Source organism: Schistocerca gregaria, chromosome 3 (assembly GCF_023897955.1).
Source record: "Schistocerca gregaria isolate iqSchGreg1 chromosome 3, iqSchGreg1.2, whole genome shotgun sequence".
NCBI classification, from domain to species: domain Eukaryota; kingdom Metazoa; phylum Arthropoda; class Insecta; order Orthoptera; family Acrididae; genus Schistocerca; species Schistocerca gregaria.
The window spans coordinates 104,192,808-104,210,256 of record NC_064922.1 but is presented as its reverse complement, the minus strand read 5'-3'; the positions used below and the strand labels follow the sequence as shown (position 1 = coordinate 104,210,256).

Below are 17,449 nucleotides of genomic sequence, written 5' to 3'. Positions count from 1 at the left end.
GTGCTCTGTTGGCCGCTGCCATAACCAGTTCACTGGCTTTCTGCACAATTGGTTCCACATCCTTTGTTGAAATGGCATTGTCAGTAATGTCGGATACCAGGATTTGCCTATTTAGGGAGTAAAATTACATCAGATGAAAGGTCAAGGAAGGATACTGCAGACCAAATCCATGAGGCAAAAGCTACTTTTAACAATACTTTCACATCCATTTGCATTAATATACATCTCAGGAAAGACCTCATAAAGACATTTGTTTAGTGTGTGCTGTTGTATGAAAGTGAAACATAGACACTCTAAAGATGCAGAAAAAACACTAAATAATAGCTCTCAAGATGTGGTGGTACTGCAGAATGCTAAAGATCTCCTGGGTAGGAAAAATGTCAAATGAAAAGGTGCTCCACAGAGTGGAAGAAGAGAAACCAATTTGTTGAAGCTTTTCCAGCACAGAAGGAACACGTGTGTCAGCCATCTGCTGAGACATGGTGGTATCATTAAAAGTATCATTGAAGGTACATTAGGAGGGAAGAATACAAGAGGCAGACCGAGGATACAGAACGTCAATCAGACGAGGATGAGGATGACGGCTGTGCACAACCTGTAGTAACCTCAAGGGCAAGGCTGAAGACAGAAATACCTGGCAAGCTGCTGCCTACCAGTGTGATTGTTGAAGACATAAGGAGAACATTTAAAATAAGTTACCAATCTTTGAATCACTTTGAAATCCTATCAAGATCAGACTTAAAATTTGTGCAGCTTCTTTCAGACAATACTTCACTGTATGTAATTGCATCATCTGCGAAAAATCTGAGGTTACTATTAACCCTAGGATGCCCAAGCCTTTTTTTCTAACTTGGTTGCCTAAGGGGAGAGGGGGGGGGGGGGGGGGGGGGGTTCGGCGAGCCCACAGGTATTAAACAAGTTTACTGATGAAAAATTACAACTTTCAAAATGGTCTATGTATTTTAACTAAAGCATCGGTTTATAAATGCTGTTAATTGTTATAAATATTGGATTGAGTGAATAAAAAATCGACATATTACAATACAAAATACAGATGTGTTTATATACAATAGACTACTCTGAGTCCTCAACTTCAAGGCAAGAGACACAATTCACAATTTTTTCTGAATGTGTGTTACACACATTTTTATGACACTGTCCACAATACTGTTTTGGTTTACTTAGATTGTTGTACTTCTGCTTCTTTGTTTTAGCTTCTCTTACACAAAGATGGCACCGACCTTTCCCTGCAGGAGGCTGACATGCTTCTGTTGTCACTTCTTTGATTTTCTTTTGTAGAATAGTCTCCATTGATTGAACAATTTGGTTAGATAACCCTCTTGCATTGGCACTTCTTTCTTCTACCTGCAATTTCACTTGTTCCATCCCAGCTTGCAGAAGATAAAGTTTCTGTTTGTTGTGTTTCTTTTCATTACATCTTGGATGTTGCTGGGTAAATATGGTGGTTGCATTGATAGCACAAATGTCAATGAGAGTGTAAAATACAGACGCCATTTCTTTGTTCCCCTCTTGCAGGTGTACATACATGTCGTTTGATCAATGGTATCAATTCCACTTTTAGTGGAGTTATAATATCTCGGTTTTATTCTTCTCTCCTCCAACAGTGCGTTTATCTTGGTGTATTGTTGACAACATCAAAAGTTTTTACTGGAGGCCTCAACTCAAAGGGAATATGTAGTATGAAAGTTACTTGGGCAAAAGCAGGGGGCATAAAAAAACTGTGGGTTCAACGAACCCCCCCCCCCCCCTCCCCCCCCCCCCCCCCTGAGGCGTCCTAGGGTTAATATTGTCTGTGAAGTCATAATAGACAACATAAACAGTGAGGCTCCCAATATGTTTCCCTGGGGCCTCTGAATCGCTTTGCTGTCTTCTTTAAATCTAACCTAGTGGGAATCCCAAATGCTTTAGCGGTACTGAAGTATGGATAGCACTAGTGTCCTATTTGCAGTTCCCTTTGTAAATGAGCTACACTTTCCTATAATTCTCCCCAAATAAAACAGAGTCAACCATCCATTTACTAATCTCATGACCTCGCTCCATTTCCTATTGCTTTGCAACATTATCCCTAGATATTTAATTATCAGGGCTACGTAAAGCATCACACCACCAGTACTGTCTTTGAACATTATAGGATTTTTTTTGTTACTCACCTGCATTAACGTGCATTTCTCTACATTCAGAGCAAGGTGCCATTCCAGTAAACACACAAAATAGAAATTCTAAGTCATCCCCCATCATCCTACTGCCACACAACAGTGACACTTTCCTGTACACCAGAATGTCATCAGCAAACAATCGCAGATTGCCACTCAACCTATCCGTCAGATCATGTATGCATATAGAGACCAGCAGTGGCCATATCACACTTCCCTGGAGCACTCCTGACTATATCCTTCTCCCAAATGAACATTCACTGGCAGGACAATGTACTGGGTTCCATTACTTAAGAAGTCTTTGAGCCATTCACATATTGAAATTATTCTGTATGCTTGGACCTTCATTAACAGTATGCAGTGGGGCATTATCTCAAACACTTGCCAGAAACCAAGGGAATGGAAACTGCCTATTGGCCTTCATGCATGGTTTGCAGGATATCCTGATAGAAGAGGACAATCTGAGTTTAGTACAAGTGATGCTTTGTAAATATGTTTCGATTTGTAGGCAGTAACTTCTCTGCCTCAAGGAAATCTACTGTGTTCAAACTTAGAATGTGTTCCAGAATTCTACAGCAAACCAACATTAAGGATATTGGTCTTCAATTTTGCAGGTCTGTTCTTTTCCCTTTCCTATATGCAGAATCACCTGTATTCCCTTTTTTTCAGTTACTTGGGCCTTGTCCTGGGTAAGAGGTTCATGGTAAATACAAGCCAATTAAGTATCTATGTGAAAGAGTACTCTCACTAAAAACAAATCGGGATTCCATCTGGACCTGTTGACTTATTTGTTTTCATCTCTTTCAGCTACTTCTCAGCCCTAGGGATAACTATTACTATGTTCTCCTTATGGGAGTCTGTGCAACAATTAAATGATGATGTGCCCTTACTGTCCTCCTGTGTGAATGATTTTTTTAAATTCTGAATTTTAAAAATTCAGCCTTCCATTGGCTGTCTTCTATTGCCAGCCCAGGCTGGCCAATGAGTGACTGGATGGAAACTTGTGACTCACTTAGTGATTTCACACAAGTCCAGGTTCTTGCCACCAGGTACTCCCTCTAACATATTATGGAGGAAACAAATACTAACAAAGAGATAGAGGGGCTGGCCAGTACTTACCTCAGCTCAGTACAGCCGATAGATACACAAAAAACAACCGAAAATTTACGTTCCTAGCTTTCGGAATAAATGTTCCTTCATCAGGGAGGAGAGAGGGGAAAGAAAGGGAAGAAGGGAAAGTGGATTTAGTTACTCACAACCCAGGTTATGAAGCAACAGGGAAAGGAAAACAGGGAGGGTAGCAAGGATGGAGGGAGGCATCATCAAGGACACAAACCACTTCTTAGAACGCCTCAAATCCATTCCCACTCCTCTCCCACCTGAAACCTTTCTTGTCACCATAGATGCTACATCCCTTTACACAAACATCCCACACACCCATGGTCTCTCTGCCCTTGAGCACTACCTCTCCCAATGCCCGCCTGAAGATCTTCCAAAAACCTCGTTCCTTATCACACTTACCAACTTCATCCTCACCCATAATTACTTCACTTTTGGAGGCCAGACCTACAAACAAATCATGGGAACGGCCGTGGGAACCAGGATGGCTCCATCCTATGCCAACCTCTTCATGGGCCGCATGGAGGAGGCTTTCCTGAAGACCCAACAGCTGATTCCCCTGGCCTGGTATAGGTTTATAGATGACATCATTGTGGTCTGGACTCATGGTGAAGAAACACTCCTTAATTTCCTCCATAACCTCAACTCCTTTTCGAATCTGAATTTCACCTGGTCCTTCTCCAAAACCCAAACCACCATCCTGGATGTTGACCTTCATATTGTTGAAGCTCACATCCACACCTCTGTCCATATCAAACCCACAAACAAACAACAGTACCTTCACTTTGATAGCTGCCATCCATTCCACATCAAACGCTCCCTTCCCTACGGCCTAGGTATTCGTGGCAAACGTATCTGCTCCAGTGACGAATCCCTCAACAATTACACCAATAACCTGACCAGTGCTTTTCTCTCCCGCAACTATCCTGCAGACCTTGTCCACAAACAGATCTTCCGAGCAATACATTCCTCCCTGTCCAACAACAATGTTCCTACCCTCAGACCACACAGAAGCATCCCTCTTATCACCCAATATTATCCTGGCCTCGAATACATCAATAAATTACTCCGCCAGGGATATGACTTTCTCAAGTCAACCCCTGAAATGAGATCATCCCTTGACAAAATTCTCCCCACATCACCCAGAGTTGCATTTTGCCCCCCCCCCCCCCCCCCCAACCTCCTAACATCCTTGTTAAACCCTACAATATTCCCAGACTACCTTCTCTACCCAGCGGTTCTTACCCCTGTAACCGACCCCGCTGCAAAACCTGCCCCATGCATCCCCCCACAACCACCTACTCCAGCCCCGCTACTGGTAAAACATACACAATTCAAGGCAGGGCCACGTGTGAAACTACACATGTCATTTATCAACTGACATGCCTGCACTGCACAGCCTTTTACATTGGTATGACAACAACTAAACTGGCTGAGCGCATGAACAGACACAGACGAACTGTCCGCCTAGGAGATGTCCAATACCGAGTAGCAGAGCATGCCCTCCAGCATAATTCTAGGGACCTAGGAACCTGCTACACCGTATGTGCCATTTGGCTTCTCCCACCCAACACCAGTCCCTCTGAACTGCAGAGATGGGAACTTGCACTCCAACACATCCTTTCATCCCGCCATCCCCCTGGACTGAACCTACGTTAAACAACCTCACTCCCATTTACTCTTCAGTCTTCTCCTCTTTCCCTTTCCTCTTAAGCCATTCATGCACCTCTTTATCCTACATCTTTATACTATATACCCCTTTAGTTCTGTATACATCCTCTTCGGTTTGAAGCTGGCACAGTACTTACAGTAAAATATCTTTGGCTTCCCTCTGACAACCATGCCTCCATCCTTGCTACCCTCCCTGTTTTCCTTTCCCTGTTGCTTCATAACCTGGGTTGTGAGTAACTAAATCCACTTTCCCTTCTTCCCTTTCTTTCCCCTCTCTCCTCCCAGATGAAGAAACATTTATTCCGAAAGCTAGGAACGTAAATTTTCGGTTATTTTTTGTGTATCTATCGGCTGTACTGAGCTGAGGTAAGTACTGGCCAGCCCCTCTATCTCTTTGTTAGTATTTGTTTCACATCTTTATATGAGATTTTCCATATTATGGAATCTTTTTATAGACACACAATTTGTACTGACTCTTACCTGTCAATATTTGCATGTCCCTTTTTTATCTTAGAGTGCAAAAATATCTACATGTTCAGCATTTTCCAAATTTTTGTGTGTTTGTCATGTACTTCTCCAGAGTGATTTACAGTAAATTTCGACTTTGCCAGTCATTCCTTTATATTCAGCATATTTTAACTAAATGATGTCCATTCATTGTATAAGTAGTAAGCTAACATCTGCTTATCTGGTCTCTCCACCATAAAAACTCTCCTAGCGTTCTTGGTGGATTTGTGAACTTGTATTTATTAGTGACATCATGATCACTAATCTCTGTCTCAGGCCTATTTGTAGCTACAGGGTATGAAATAAACTACCCGACAAAAAAAGTGAAGCACCCATAAGAGGAGGTTGAAATGAAATGGATCTTCATGGGTTGAGAGGGCAAGTGATGTTATTTGAGTGATTACAAAATTGAGTCAAACTGATGAGAGCTTGGCAGTGTAAGCCCACTTACCTGTATGAAATTGTACCCCATCTAGCATGGACACGTTTTCTATTCTATTTGGGAAGGGTGTTTTAAATCCATTGTATTACCTCTTCAGGCAAGCTGGCCCACAGCTGTTGTCCTTGATCCTGCATACTGGCACAGGGTCATTGATATCCATATCTATTGGAGACAGATTTGAGGATCTTTCAGACCACAGGAAGACCTCAAAATCGCGCAGACGGTTCCTAGGCATGCATTCCAAATGTGAACAAGCATTGTCCTGTTGGAAAATGGCACCAGATTATTATAGCATTACTAAGTTACATTGACATCTGACCATGTCTTATCATGCAGTGTATTTTGATCACCTGTGCATTGTCAAATGAGCTGCTCTAGTCAGTTTTCAGAAAATGTGCAGAACTACTTCATAAGACTGTCAGATCTGCTATGAATCCATAGTTTACACTCGGTACATTAAAATTGTGTCCAACAGTCATTGCATGATTGGGCTCTTTTGTGCTACTGAGCATAAACTTACTTTGAATGAGTCTGTGGCTGCCATGGTGGACTCTGGTGGCCAATAAAAACAGCTGATGATTAACTAGAGTTATCCAGGCTGGTTACTTACATGCAGATAACTTCTCAGACTCATTTAGACCTTAATAGGCAGAATAATTTTGACATCTGCAATGAATTCTCCCCGCCCCCCACCCCCTCCTCCCCCCAGTGCCATTTAACCCATCTTTTTGATATACGTTCCATGCCTTCTGATATAGTTTGGAGTTTTCTACTTTGTCTTTCTTGCAGTACTCTGTCTCAAGTGTAATTTGAACATGACAGCTTTCCTGGAAGGCAGTAAATTCAGCTACTTAGTTTCGAATGACTTGGCACTTAACAGTTAAAATTTTGACATTTGACGTGTTATTAATTTGTACTCGGTTGGATTCTCCTCTCTGTGTATGTCTGGTGAACATCCTTCAGAGAACCATAGACTATTATTACATTTGACATCAGGATAGTTTCCAAGATTCTGGAACAATGAGTGTCAAGGATATTGGCGGTAGTTTTGTGGATCGCTTCTGCTAACCTTCTTGTAGACGAGTGTGACGTGTGATGTCTTCTACTGCTTGGCAGTGTGGGAGATTGTGGTTGAAAGAGGGGCTAACTCGGCTGCAAATTTGGTATAGAGTCTGTTAGGGATTCCATTGAGCCCTGGTGCTTAGCTTTAGAGGCCAGAGGTGACAAGAATCATGTGAGAAGTACAGATTATTGGTAAGAGTGAAGAATAGTGCAATTATGAATTTTGACAGAAAAAAGAGTTTTAATAATTTTTTATAAAAAAAAAATAATAATAAAGAAGCAGGATGTGAACAGAGAGAAAATCCAGGAGGGTGTCGGGTTGCAAGAATGTGTTGTAGGCCAAGTTCCCATCTATGGAATTCAGGGAAACTAGTATCATATAGGAGAATCCAAATAGTCTGTAAGATTAGTTAGCACTCAGGTCCCTTTAGTCATGCTGTTGAGCTTGTTCAGCAAATGGGTACTGGGCACCACAAGGTAGACAGTTCTTCTCTGCCCATTCATGCACCATCCAGTTTAGTGGTTGTCATACCTATGATGTGTGGTAGGCACAAGTTAGTTGTAACAACATGACCTTTTTTTGTCCTAATTCTCAGTTGCATGTATCACAGCACTACACATTTTGCCACAATTTCCTTCTTATAATTTATTAATTCTCCCAGTTGAAGTTTTATCGATATAATTAACTATATTCATGCTGTCTTTCTTGGCTAATTTAATGAGTGCTACGTTTCTTTTTCCATTTGTCAGTTTATAATTTGAACTGCAAACGTTTATCTGAAAAAAATGTTGTTTTTAAAGGACTGAACATTTTCATCTGTTTTTACTGAAATTTTTATTTATAAGATGACATGATGTTTGTTTTGTTTTAGGGGTTATTTTCTCGTGGTATGACAGAAAAAGTAGTGGAACTTAGTAGTGATCTGCAGACTGTATTAAATAATTTCATTCATCTGAAGGAGGTAATTACAATTATTTCTCTTTTGTGGGCATTCGTTAATCATACAAACATTATATGTATTTTGTAGTAGACTGTTGTGTTGTATTACTATTAAACTGTGTGCCCCAAAACTGAAATAAAGGGGAAAAAGGGAGCATCTTGAAATAACTGAAAAAAAAGTAACACAAACATTTTGTGTGTCATAATTAATTAAAAAAATGCAGGAAAAAGAAGCATCATTCTGTCACATGTAAAATGATTCTGTTAGTTGCTGGAAATCTCTCTCTAAGCAACAAAGTACACTGAGCTGAAACTGAAGTGAAAACTTTGCCTGAACATGGGAAACAGTACCGGAAGTACTTGTAGCTGTGTTGAAATGTTGCTAGCATGTCTGTTCTTTTAATGTTGTAAATATTATTAAAACAATAATCACTTTGTTACTTATTTACATTCGTAGTGTGTGGACAGAAGTAAATTCATTTGCTTCCATAAATGGAAGATGCTTGAACGACAAATGTTTCTTATTTCAGCAAGTTGTAAGCTTCTAGTTTTATATGTGTTACAGCTGTAATCACTGAGGAATGCAACATATATGGGCACATATTTCACCACTGAGTATTAGAATCTTACTGAATTCCAAATTGCTGAAATCAATTTAAACTGGAACATTAGTTGTAGAAGTATGTACATCAGTTACCCTTGTTTTTGGGCATAATCTCCACCTTGCATGTCACAGTATTTCAATAAATTAAATTGCCCACAGGCTATCTTAAGTAGAATGGTTGAGGATAGTATGAATACCAATATTATTTCTCCACTTCCCTCTTCCATTTTGCCAATTCTACATGAAGGGAATAACAGTTGGTAAGCCTCCATATGAGCCTCAATTTCATGAGTTTGCCACCATAATTATTTCGCAAGACATTTGTGACAGACAGTATAATTTTCTTTGATTCTTCTTGGACCATGTGTTCTAGGAATTTTCGGAGTGAATCTCTAAGTGTTGCAGGATGCCCCTCTTGTAGCATCTCCCACTTGAGTTGGATGAGAAACTTGGTGATGCTGTGTATACTTACTAAACACATGACCATGCTTTTCTTTGCGTTTTCTTTGTTAAAATGATCTGTTAATGCTCACAAAAGCCAGTTCTTGTATGCAACAGTGATTCTTTGGTGGTCTTCCTGCATTTCACTACAGTTTTCATGTGTTGTGGGTTCCCCAAGTACCACAGCATTATTTGCTGCCCCATCGATATTACAAAATTATATTCCATATTGTTAATATACATAGTGAACACACTCTTGTGATATGCCTAAAACTAGTTTTACAACCAGCAAGTTCTCCCTAAATTTTATTGGCTGGGAAGTCCTTAATACAGTAACAAATCTGGTCCAATGTTCCATGATCCCATATTCTGTTCACTAGGCAAGAGTACAAAATTGTGTTCAGTGGCTACTAGAAGTCAAGGAAAAGTGCATCACCCTTGTCACCATTATCTATTATCTTCTTGATTAAACTGTGAATAGATCAATCTCAGTTTCACTAGGTAATGGTTTGTGGAATCCTACACATGAGATTTTTGGTCTCCAAAGCCATCACAATATGAAAGTCTAAAATACGTTTCATAGTTCCACAACAGATTGGCATCAGCAGTATAGACTTACATTTACGTACATTTGTCTGATGGCCCTCCTTGAAAACAGCTATGACATGTCTCTTTGCACAGTCATTTGAAATCCTTCATTGCCTCAAGTATTCCATCAAGTCCAGTGAGCTTTCCTTCACTCAAGAATTTTAGTTGATTGTCTGTTCCACTTATTTAAGTATGTGCAATTTTGGCATTCATACAATTAAAAGTAAGAACTGTTCTATGGTCTTTTTCAGTGAACAATTTCAGAACTTGAAATTCAGTATTTTGGTATTGTTTAGTTATTCTTTGTGCCAGAAAGGTCACTGAATGATTGTGTAAATGCTTTTGATGAGTTTACTGATTTTATGTAAGAATAAAGCCTTTTAGAATAATCATTGGATAGAATTTTATTTCTTAATTTATCAAAAACTTTTTGGGAGGCTTTGTTTATGTGGTGAAGGTCTCTTTGTTTTTTAACAGCTTTTAAGTTGGCTATTGAACAATGGGGGGTGTTTCTCACACTTCACAACCTTGCTTTGCACATACATCTCTAAAGTGTACTGCACAATAGCCTTGAATGCTGCCTATAAAGATTCCATATTTCCAGCCTCTATGATGAATGTTTGAAGCTTGCTGTCAGGTAATCATTAAGCTGTTTGTTGTTGTACTTTAAGCAGTAATGTTTTGATATCTTTCTGAACATTTCCTTAACACCTGATGCAATTGATGCTCTAACAGCCCTTTGGCTACATTTATCCTCTGCTTGAACTAAACTGATAAATTCAGCCATCCTGAAATATTTTCTTGTTAACATTTTCAGTGAACATACCAAGGTTCCAGTTACAAAATGAAGGATACTTTGTACCATTATTTGTTCTTTCCTTTTATTTTCCATTCACAAAGTACCTACAGTAGGGCCTTTGATAGTCATAGAAGATCCAGTATCTGTCGGTGCCAGCATATCAAATATGCCAAATTATCAAGCTAATGGAAAGGGCTTCACTAATCTTGTCCTTCACCTACCTATCCCTTTCCCTGCTCCCACCCTAGCAATACATAATATTTTATTTTACCACCTCACCCACCATATTTATTCCTCCCCCCCTCCTCTCTCCTCCCCTCCCCCTCTCCTCTCAAACCTCTTGACTGCACCTAGCAGCCCTAGCCTGTCCTCATCACATCCTTGTACACTCCCACAAGCAGCATTACACCTTCACCCACCACTACCCTGCTATCCCTCCTGTACCCCATCCCAGCCTCCTCTTTAACTTCCACCCTATCCATGCCAGATTGTTTCTCCCAAGAGATGCTGTTGCTATTCACTGTCCGGCCTTAGTGGCCAGAGACAGTGGTTATAGGTGTGTAAGATCTGCTTGTGTGAATTTATGGTTGTTTCCTAGTTCAGAAGGAGGCCTTCTGGCCAAAAGCTAAGTGTATAGCATTTTTTTGTTGTGCACGTCTGTAATGAAATATTTCCTTTCTATGGTGAGTAGTATTCTATCCTTTCAGAATATTGCCAGATTATCAAGGTTATTTGTAAAAACATGGTCTAAAACTATATTGTATATAGTTGAAGATGGAATATTAAATTCAAACAGTGGAAAGTGCAAATTGGAATACCAACAGTATTATGAAAAGAATAGATTGCTACTTGCCATAAAGATGACACGTTGAACTGCAGGCAAGTGCTGTAAAAGGCAGTTACATACCGAGCTTCTTCAGAAAAGAACATTCACAGACATTCACACAAGCAGGCATAACTCATGCGCTTATGTTGTGCCCATCGATAGTGCTTATGTGTGTGAGGTATGATTGCTTGTGAGAATGTATATGTGTGTTTTTTTCCTGAAGATGGCTTTGGCTGAAAATTCGTTGTGTAACAGCCGGTTTTGTTGTGCCTGTTTGCAACTCAGTGTATCATCTTTACAGTGAGTAGCAATCTCCTTTTCATAATGTTGATTGAGTTGTCACATTTTTCCAATCATCTTATGATGTCCAGTTTTTGGTGGATTGTCGATGTCATGTGCTCATGTGTTTGCATTTTCCCATTTAGGTGCACCTTTGCTCTGTTTGGAAAATATACTCACAGTATGTATGAACTATTTACTGTGCTCTAGTCTGTTTGACAGTTGTACAAGTAACTGAATATTGATACAGTGCACTGATTGTATTAAATAACTATTAAATAAAACTGCACAGCACTGATGTAAATTTAGTACTGTAAATTTATATCTAGGGAATGCAGAGTTATTGATCTTACTGCAAAGCTAACAAAACAACTGGCTTATCTTGATGAGTATATAATTTCTCAGTGAGGCAGACTGTTGTCAATGATGAGGTGCCATGCTGAACGATTCCAATGTTTTTCAAAGGCATTCAACTGTACTGCCAACAATGCCCAGCTAAAACTAAGGGAAAATTTCTGAGACATGCCAGGCTATTGGTTCTGCTAGGCCATCAATTGTCAGATTAGTGTGATCTTACTGTATACAAAAAATGACAGTCAGCGTACTTCCATATTTGTTGTGATATCTCTTATATTGTACATATGGACCTTCCATGAGATGTATGATGAAAGCAGTAAAATCTTTTCACTATTTGTCTTGAATATTTCTCGTTCTTGAATAGTGTTTCTTGAGAAGATCATTATCATTCTTCCAGTGCTCAACAGTTTTTCTGTAGTTTGGACCAACAGGAGAAGACTGCCTTAAATTGCATCTACCATGTGCAGTGATAAAGATCATCTGTGCGCAGTAACTGCATAAACTCATATACGTGCTTAAAAGCCAATTCCCAACAGGCCTCCTCCACTGCCGGGTGGTTTCATAATGACTAAAGGCATTGCAACAGCTATTAAGGTTTGTTAGTGGCCCTGCAGTGTCTCAAGTGACATTCCTCACAGACCATCCTCATTGCTTTTAAGCAGCTCTATACCAAGACTCCTTATCTAATTAAACACAGTAAGAAGGAATGCTGAGAGCACTATGTTTCCTCTGTGAGAATGTATTCCTCTTCATGCCAGGACCAAGTTCCACAGTGTACTGCATGGCCAAAGATCAAGTATTTCTACCAAGGTGTCGGTTCTTGCTGAACACCTTGCAACACACTTTGCAACAGTGTCAGCATTCTCTCCTTACTTGGCTACCTTTTGAATGTGTAGAAGACAAGTTGAAGACATCTCTTTATTCTTTACCCTCCATCATGCTGAGTTACATAATGCTCCTTTCACTGATTGGAAACTGCTTCTAGCTCTTGACTCATCACACAGTTCAGCTGCAGGCCTTGATTGAATTCGTAATCAGATAATCAAACATCTGAATGTTACTCAGACTCCATCTACCCAGGGTCTTCAACCATATTTAGCTAGAAGGTGTTTCCCTTTGCATTGGTGAGATAGTATCCTCATTCCAATCCTTAAACCAGGCAAAACTGTATGTTCATAGATAGCTACAGACTGATTAGCCTGACCAATGTGTTTTGCAAATAGCTTGATGGGTTCTTGAATCAGAGGCCCTTTGTCACACCATCATTGTGGCTTCCAGGAGGGCCAGTCCACAACTGACCAGCTTGTTAGATTAGAAACAGCAATCTGTAAGACATTTTATAAAATCCAACACCTCATTTGTAGTCCTTTTTGACCTCAATAAGGCATACACCACTTGATTCCATCACATTTTACTTATCCTCAACCCTCCATGACTGTGGATTTCTATCTTCCCTACCAATTTTCATCCTACTGGTTCTTTCAGGTTGGAGTTGATACATAACTCAGCTGCCCAAAGGTCCAGGGGAACAGTGCCCAGCAGGGTCAACACTAAGTGTGATATTTTTCCTCATTGCCATCGGCACACTGGTGACCTTCATCAGGCAAGTAGTGACCCCTGCGCTGCTACATTGATGACTTTTGTGTTTGGTATCTCTCTCAGTCTGTAGCGCTTTCCCACGGCTTCCAGTTCTCTCCAGCAAAAATGTGAGTCTTACATTTCTGTCATTGTATACCACATTCCATCCTGACCCAGAACTCTAGAAAACTCTACTTGGGTACACAGGCAATTGGAAGTTACTGCACAGTCTTGATTTTTTTGACTACCCTTCTGTAAAAAGCTGACATAGCTGCACCACATTTGTCAGCTAAACATATGCATGTGAAAGCTTAACGCTCTCTGCTTCCTTGCCCACATTACTTGGGGTGTGGGTCACATTACACTATTGCATGCTTACTGGGCCTTGGTTTTTTCTCGATTGGATTAAGTTTGCCAGGTTTTCAATTGGATTGTGGTTCACAGGCTTTTGGCTCAACATTACATTAAGTTTTGAAGTTATTGAACTCAGTCTGTCATCAGGGTGTAAGACTGGCCATGTGTGCCATCATGACTAGTCCTGTAGATGGTCCTTTTGCCAAAGTGGGGATCTTACCTATTCAGTTCTGACTATACCAACTCTAATTTACTTAACCAACCACTATCTGACTCTTTCCTAATAATGCAAATTATCGAGTCCTTTTTACATACAAGGGGCATCTGCTCTCAGGTTGGATTACCTATTCAAATGCACCTTGAGGCCTCCCACCGGAATCTCTTCCTTACTCTCTTAGAATGTGCTCCTTATGTTTCAATTGCTCCCCACCCCCTCTTCCTCATGACTTCATGGCATCTGTTCTTAAGGAGTATCATGTTGATATCATCACTTACACTGATAGCTCTAAAATCAAGAATTTTGAGAGAGCCAAATTGTTGCAGGCCAATTTGCTTGATAAATGTTCTGACTAAAATATAAGAAAAGCTCCTCTTCAGCTGCCCAAGAGATCACGGACAGCTAGCAGTCAGCTGGCATCAGTCACCCTGAGTAATTAAAGGCCACCAAGGATGTGATAAATCATATGCTGCATATTGTCAGCACCTCAAATGACAAATACTTCATTGTCGCAATTATTACATAGGTGATGATACATCTGATAACTTTAGTGGACTACCATGTCCAGCAGACTGACACAGTGGATTGTTTCAGGTGCCTCTTTAACAGCTTCAAAGATAAACAAAACTGAATTGCACCAGCAAGAAAATAATGAAGAACATCACCAAGGGGTCTCTGTGTAACTTAAGAGTTTTGTGGTGTTGATATACACTGAAGTGCGAAAGAAACTGCTATAGGCATGTGTATTCAAATACAGAGAAATGTACCAGGTGTACTGGTCTGAAATGATCGTTAAGATACAAATGTGTCGATAGGCAACATTTGTTGTGAACGAGCCTTAATTTTTTTTGTGTGGTTGGTATGACATCTATTAAAGATATTTAGTATACATCAAGTCATGTAACAAACAACATCATATGTTTTCATCATGTTAACAATGTCGAATTTTGTACCAGAAAGTGATGATTTGCGGAAAGCATTAATTTTTTGTTTTCATTTGAGGGGGGGGGGGGGGGAAGAGAAAAAGAGAGAAGAAGAAGAAGAAGAAGAAGAAGAAGAAAAAAAATGAGCTGCAGAGTTGCATCGAATGCTTTTCGGGGCATATGGTGATCATGCTCTTTCAGAAGCAACATGCAAACGATTGTTTTAATGGTTCAGAAATAATGATATTGATGTGAGAAATGAAGAACGTGGAAGACCACCAAAAACGTTTGAATATGCTGAATTGCAAGTAATATTGGATGAAGATGATACTTTGAATCAGAAGCAAATGGCAGAAATGCTAAATGTTGCACAACAAACAATTTCTGACCGTTTGAAAGCTATGGGAAGGATCAAAAAGTGTGGAAAATGGGTCCCACATGAATTGAATGAAAGACAGATTGAAAACCGAAAAACCATTTGTCAAATTTTACCTCAAAGACATGAAAGAAAATCAGTTTTGCATCGAATTGTTACTGGCGATGAAAAATGGATTTATTTTAAGAATCCTAAATGGGAAAAATCATGGGTTAATCTGGGACAACCATCAACATCCACTGCAAAACCAGATCGATTTGGCAAGAAGACGATGCTCTGTGTTTGGTGGGGTAAGAAAGGTGTGATGTATTATGAGCTTCTAAAACCTGATGAAACTGTGAATACTAATCGCTAAAAACAACAAATGATCAATTTGATCTATGCATTGATCAAAAAAAGACAAGAATGGGCCAGAAGACATGGCAAAGTAATTTTTTTACACGACAATGCACCTGCACACGAAGCAAAACTGGTTCAGGATACAATCAAAACACTTGGCTGGGAGCTGCTACCCCACCTGCTGTATTCACCAGACCTGGCCCTTTCCGACTACCATTTGTTTTCATCAATGGGACATGCACTGGCTGAGGAACACTTCGATTCCTACGAAGAAGTCGAAAATTGGGTGTCTGGCTGGTTTGCTTCAAAAGACGAACATTTCCATTGCCATGGTGTCCACAAATTGCCAGAAAGGTGGTCAAAATGTATAGAAAGCAATATTCAGTACTTTGAATAAAATGTTTTTACTTTCAATTCAAAATTAATGTTTCAGTTTCACAAAAAAATGCTCATTTCATACTGGTACACCTGGTAAACAGGCAGAATATAGCACTCTGGTCAGCAATGACTATATAAGACAACAAGTTTCTGGCGCAGTTGTGAGATTGGTTACTGCTGCTACAATGGCAAGTTATCAAGATTTAAGTGAATTTGAATGTGGTGTTATAATCAGTGCACGAGCTATGGGACACAGATCTATGGAGTAGTGATGAAGTGGGGATTTTCTCGTACAATCATTTCACAAGTGCACCATGAATATCAAGAATCTGATAAAACATCAAATCTCTGACATCACAGTAGCCACAAAAATAGCCTGCAAGAACAGGACCAAGGACAACTGAAGAGAATAGTTCAGCATGACAGAAGTGCAGCCCTTCTGCAAATTGCTGCACATTTCAATGCTGGGCCATAAACAAGTGTTAGTGTGTGAACCATTCAACAAACCAACATCTATATGTGCTTTGATGGCCGGATGACACAAAGCTTCACAACATGCCTGTGTCCATCAACACTGACATTGTACTGTTGATGACTGGAAACATATTGCCTGGTCGGACGAGTCTCATTTAAAATTGTATTGAGTGGATGGACGTGTACGGATATGGAGACCTCCTCATGAATCCATGGATCCTGCATGTCAGCAGGGGACTGTTCAAGCTGGTGGAGGCTTTGTAATTGTTTGGGGCGTGTACAGTTGGAATGATATGGGATCCCTGATACATCTAGATACGACTCTGAAAGGTGACACATATGTAAGCATTACGTCTGATCACCTGGATCCATTCATGTCCATTTTGCATTCCAATGGACTTGGGCAATTCCAAGAGGATAATGCGACACCCCACACATCCAGAATTGCTACAGAGTTGCTCCAGGGACACTCTTCTGGTTTTAAACACTGCCGCTGGCACCAAACTCTCCAGACACAAACATTATTGAGCATATCGTGGATGCCATGCAGAAGAGATCTACACCCCCTCATACTCTTACAGATTGATGGACAGCCCTGCAGGATTCATGGTGTCAGTTACCTCCAGCGCTACTGCAGATATTAGTCGAGTCCTTTGCCATGTCATGTTGTGGCACTTATGCATGCTTGCGGGGGCCCTACATGATATTAGGCGTGAGTGAGAAACTGCACAATATGAGTAAATAACCACCAGTGAAAAGCATCAGTTTACCAGCAACATTTTCCTCACCACTAGTGCGGGTCATGGAGTGGAAGATGGCAGAAAGATACTAGGTGTACAGCAAGCAAGGGTGATTGTGGAAAGGTGGCAAAGTTATTGTGCACAAGAGCTACATTTAAGAAGGAAATTAATGAGTACAACAGAGAATGGTAGGAAATCTGAATAGGCAGACACAGGGAGAATAACTTATCAGTTTCTGTTTAGAGCACGTAATCAAGCCAG

At 40.2% G+C, this 17,449-nt stretch overlaps 1 protein-coding gene across 1 annotated transcript in view; it reads left to right on the top strand.

The window, feature by feature from the left end:
* LOC126354084 (epidermal growth factor receptor substrate 15 homolog) overlaps positions 1-17,449 on the top strand; it is a 149,376-nt gene that overhangs the window by 26,932 nt on the left and 104,995 nt on the right. The window contains exon 2 of the mRNA XM_050003464.1: positions 7,848-7,937. Coding sequence (XP_049859421.1) covers positions 7,866-7,937 — 72 coding nt within the window. The 5' untranslated portion in view covers positions 7,848-7,865. The remainder of the gene's footprint in view (positions 1-7,847; positions 7,938-17,449) is intronic.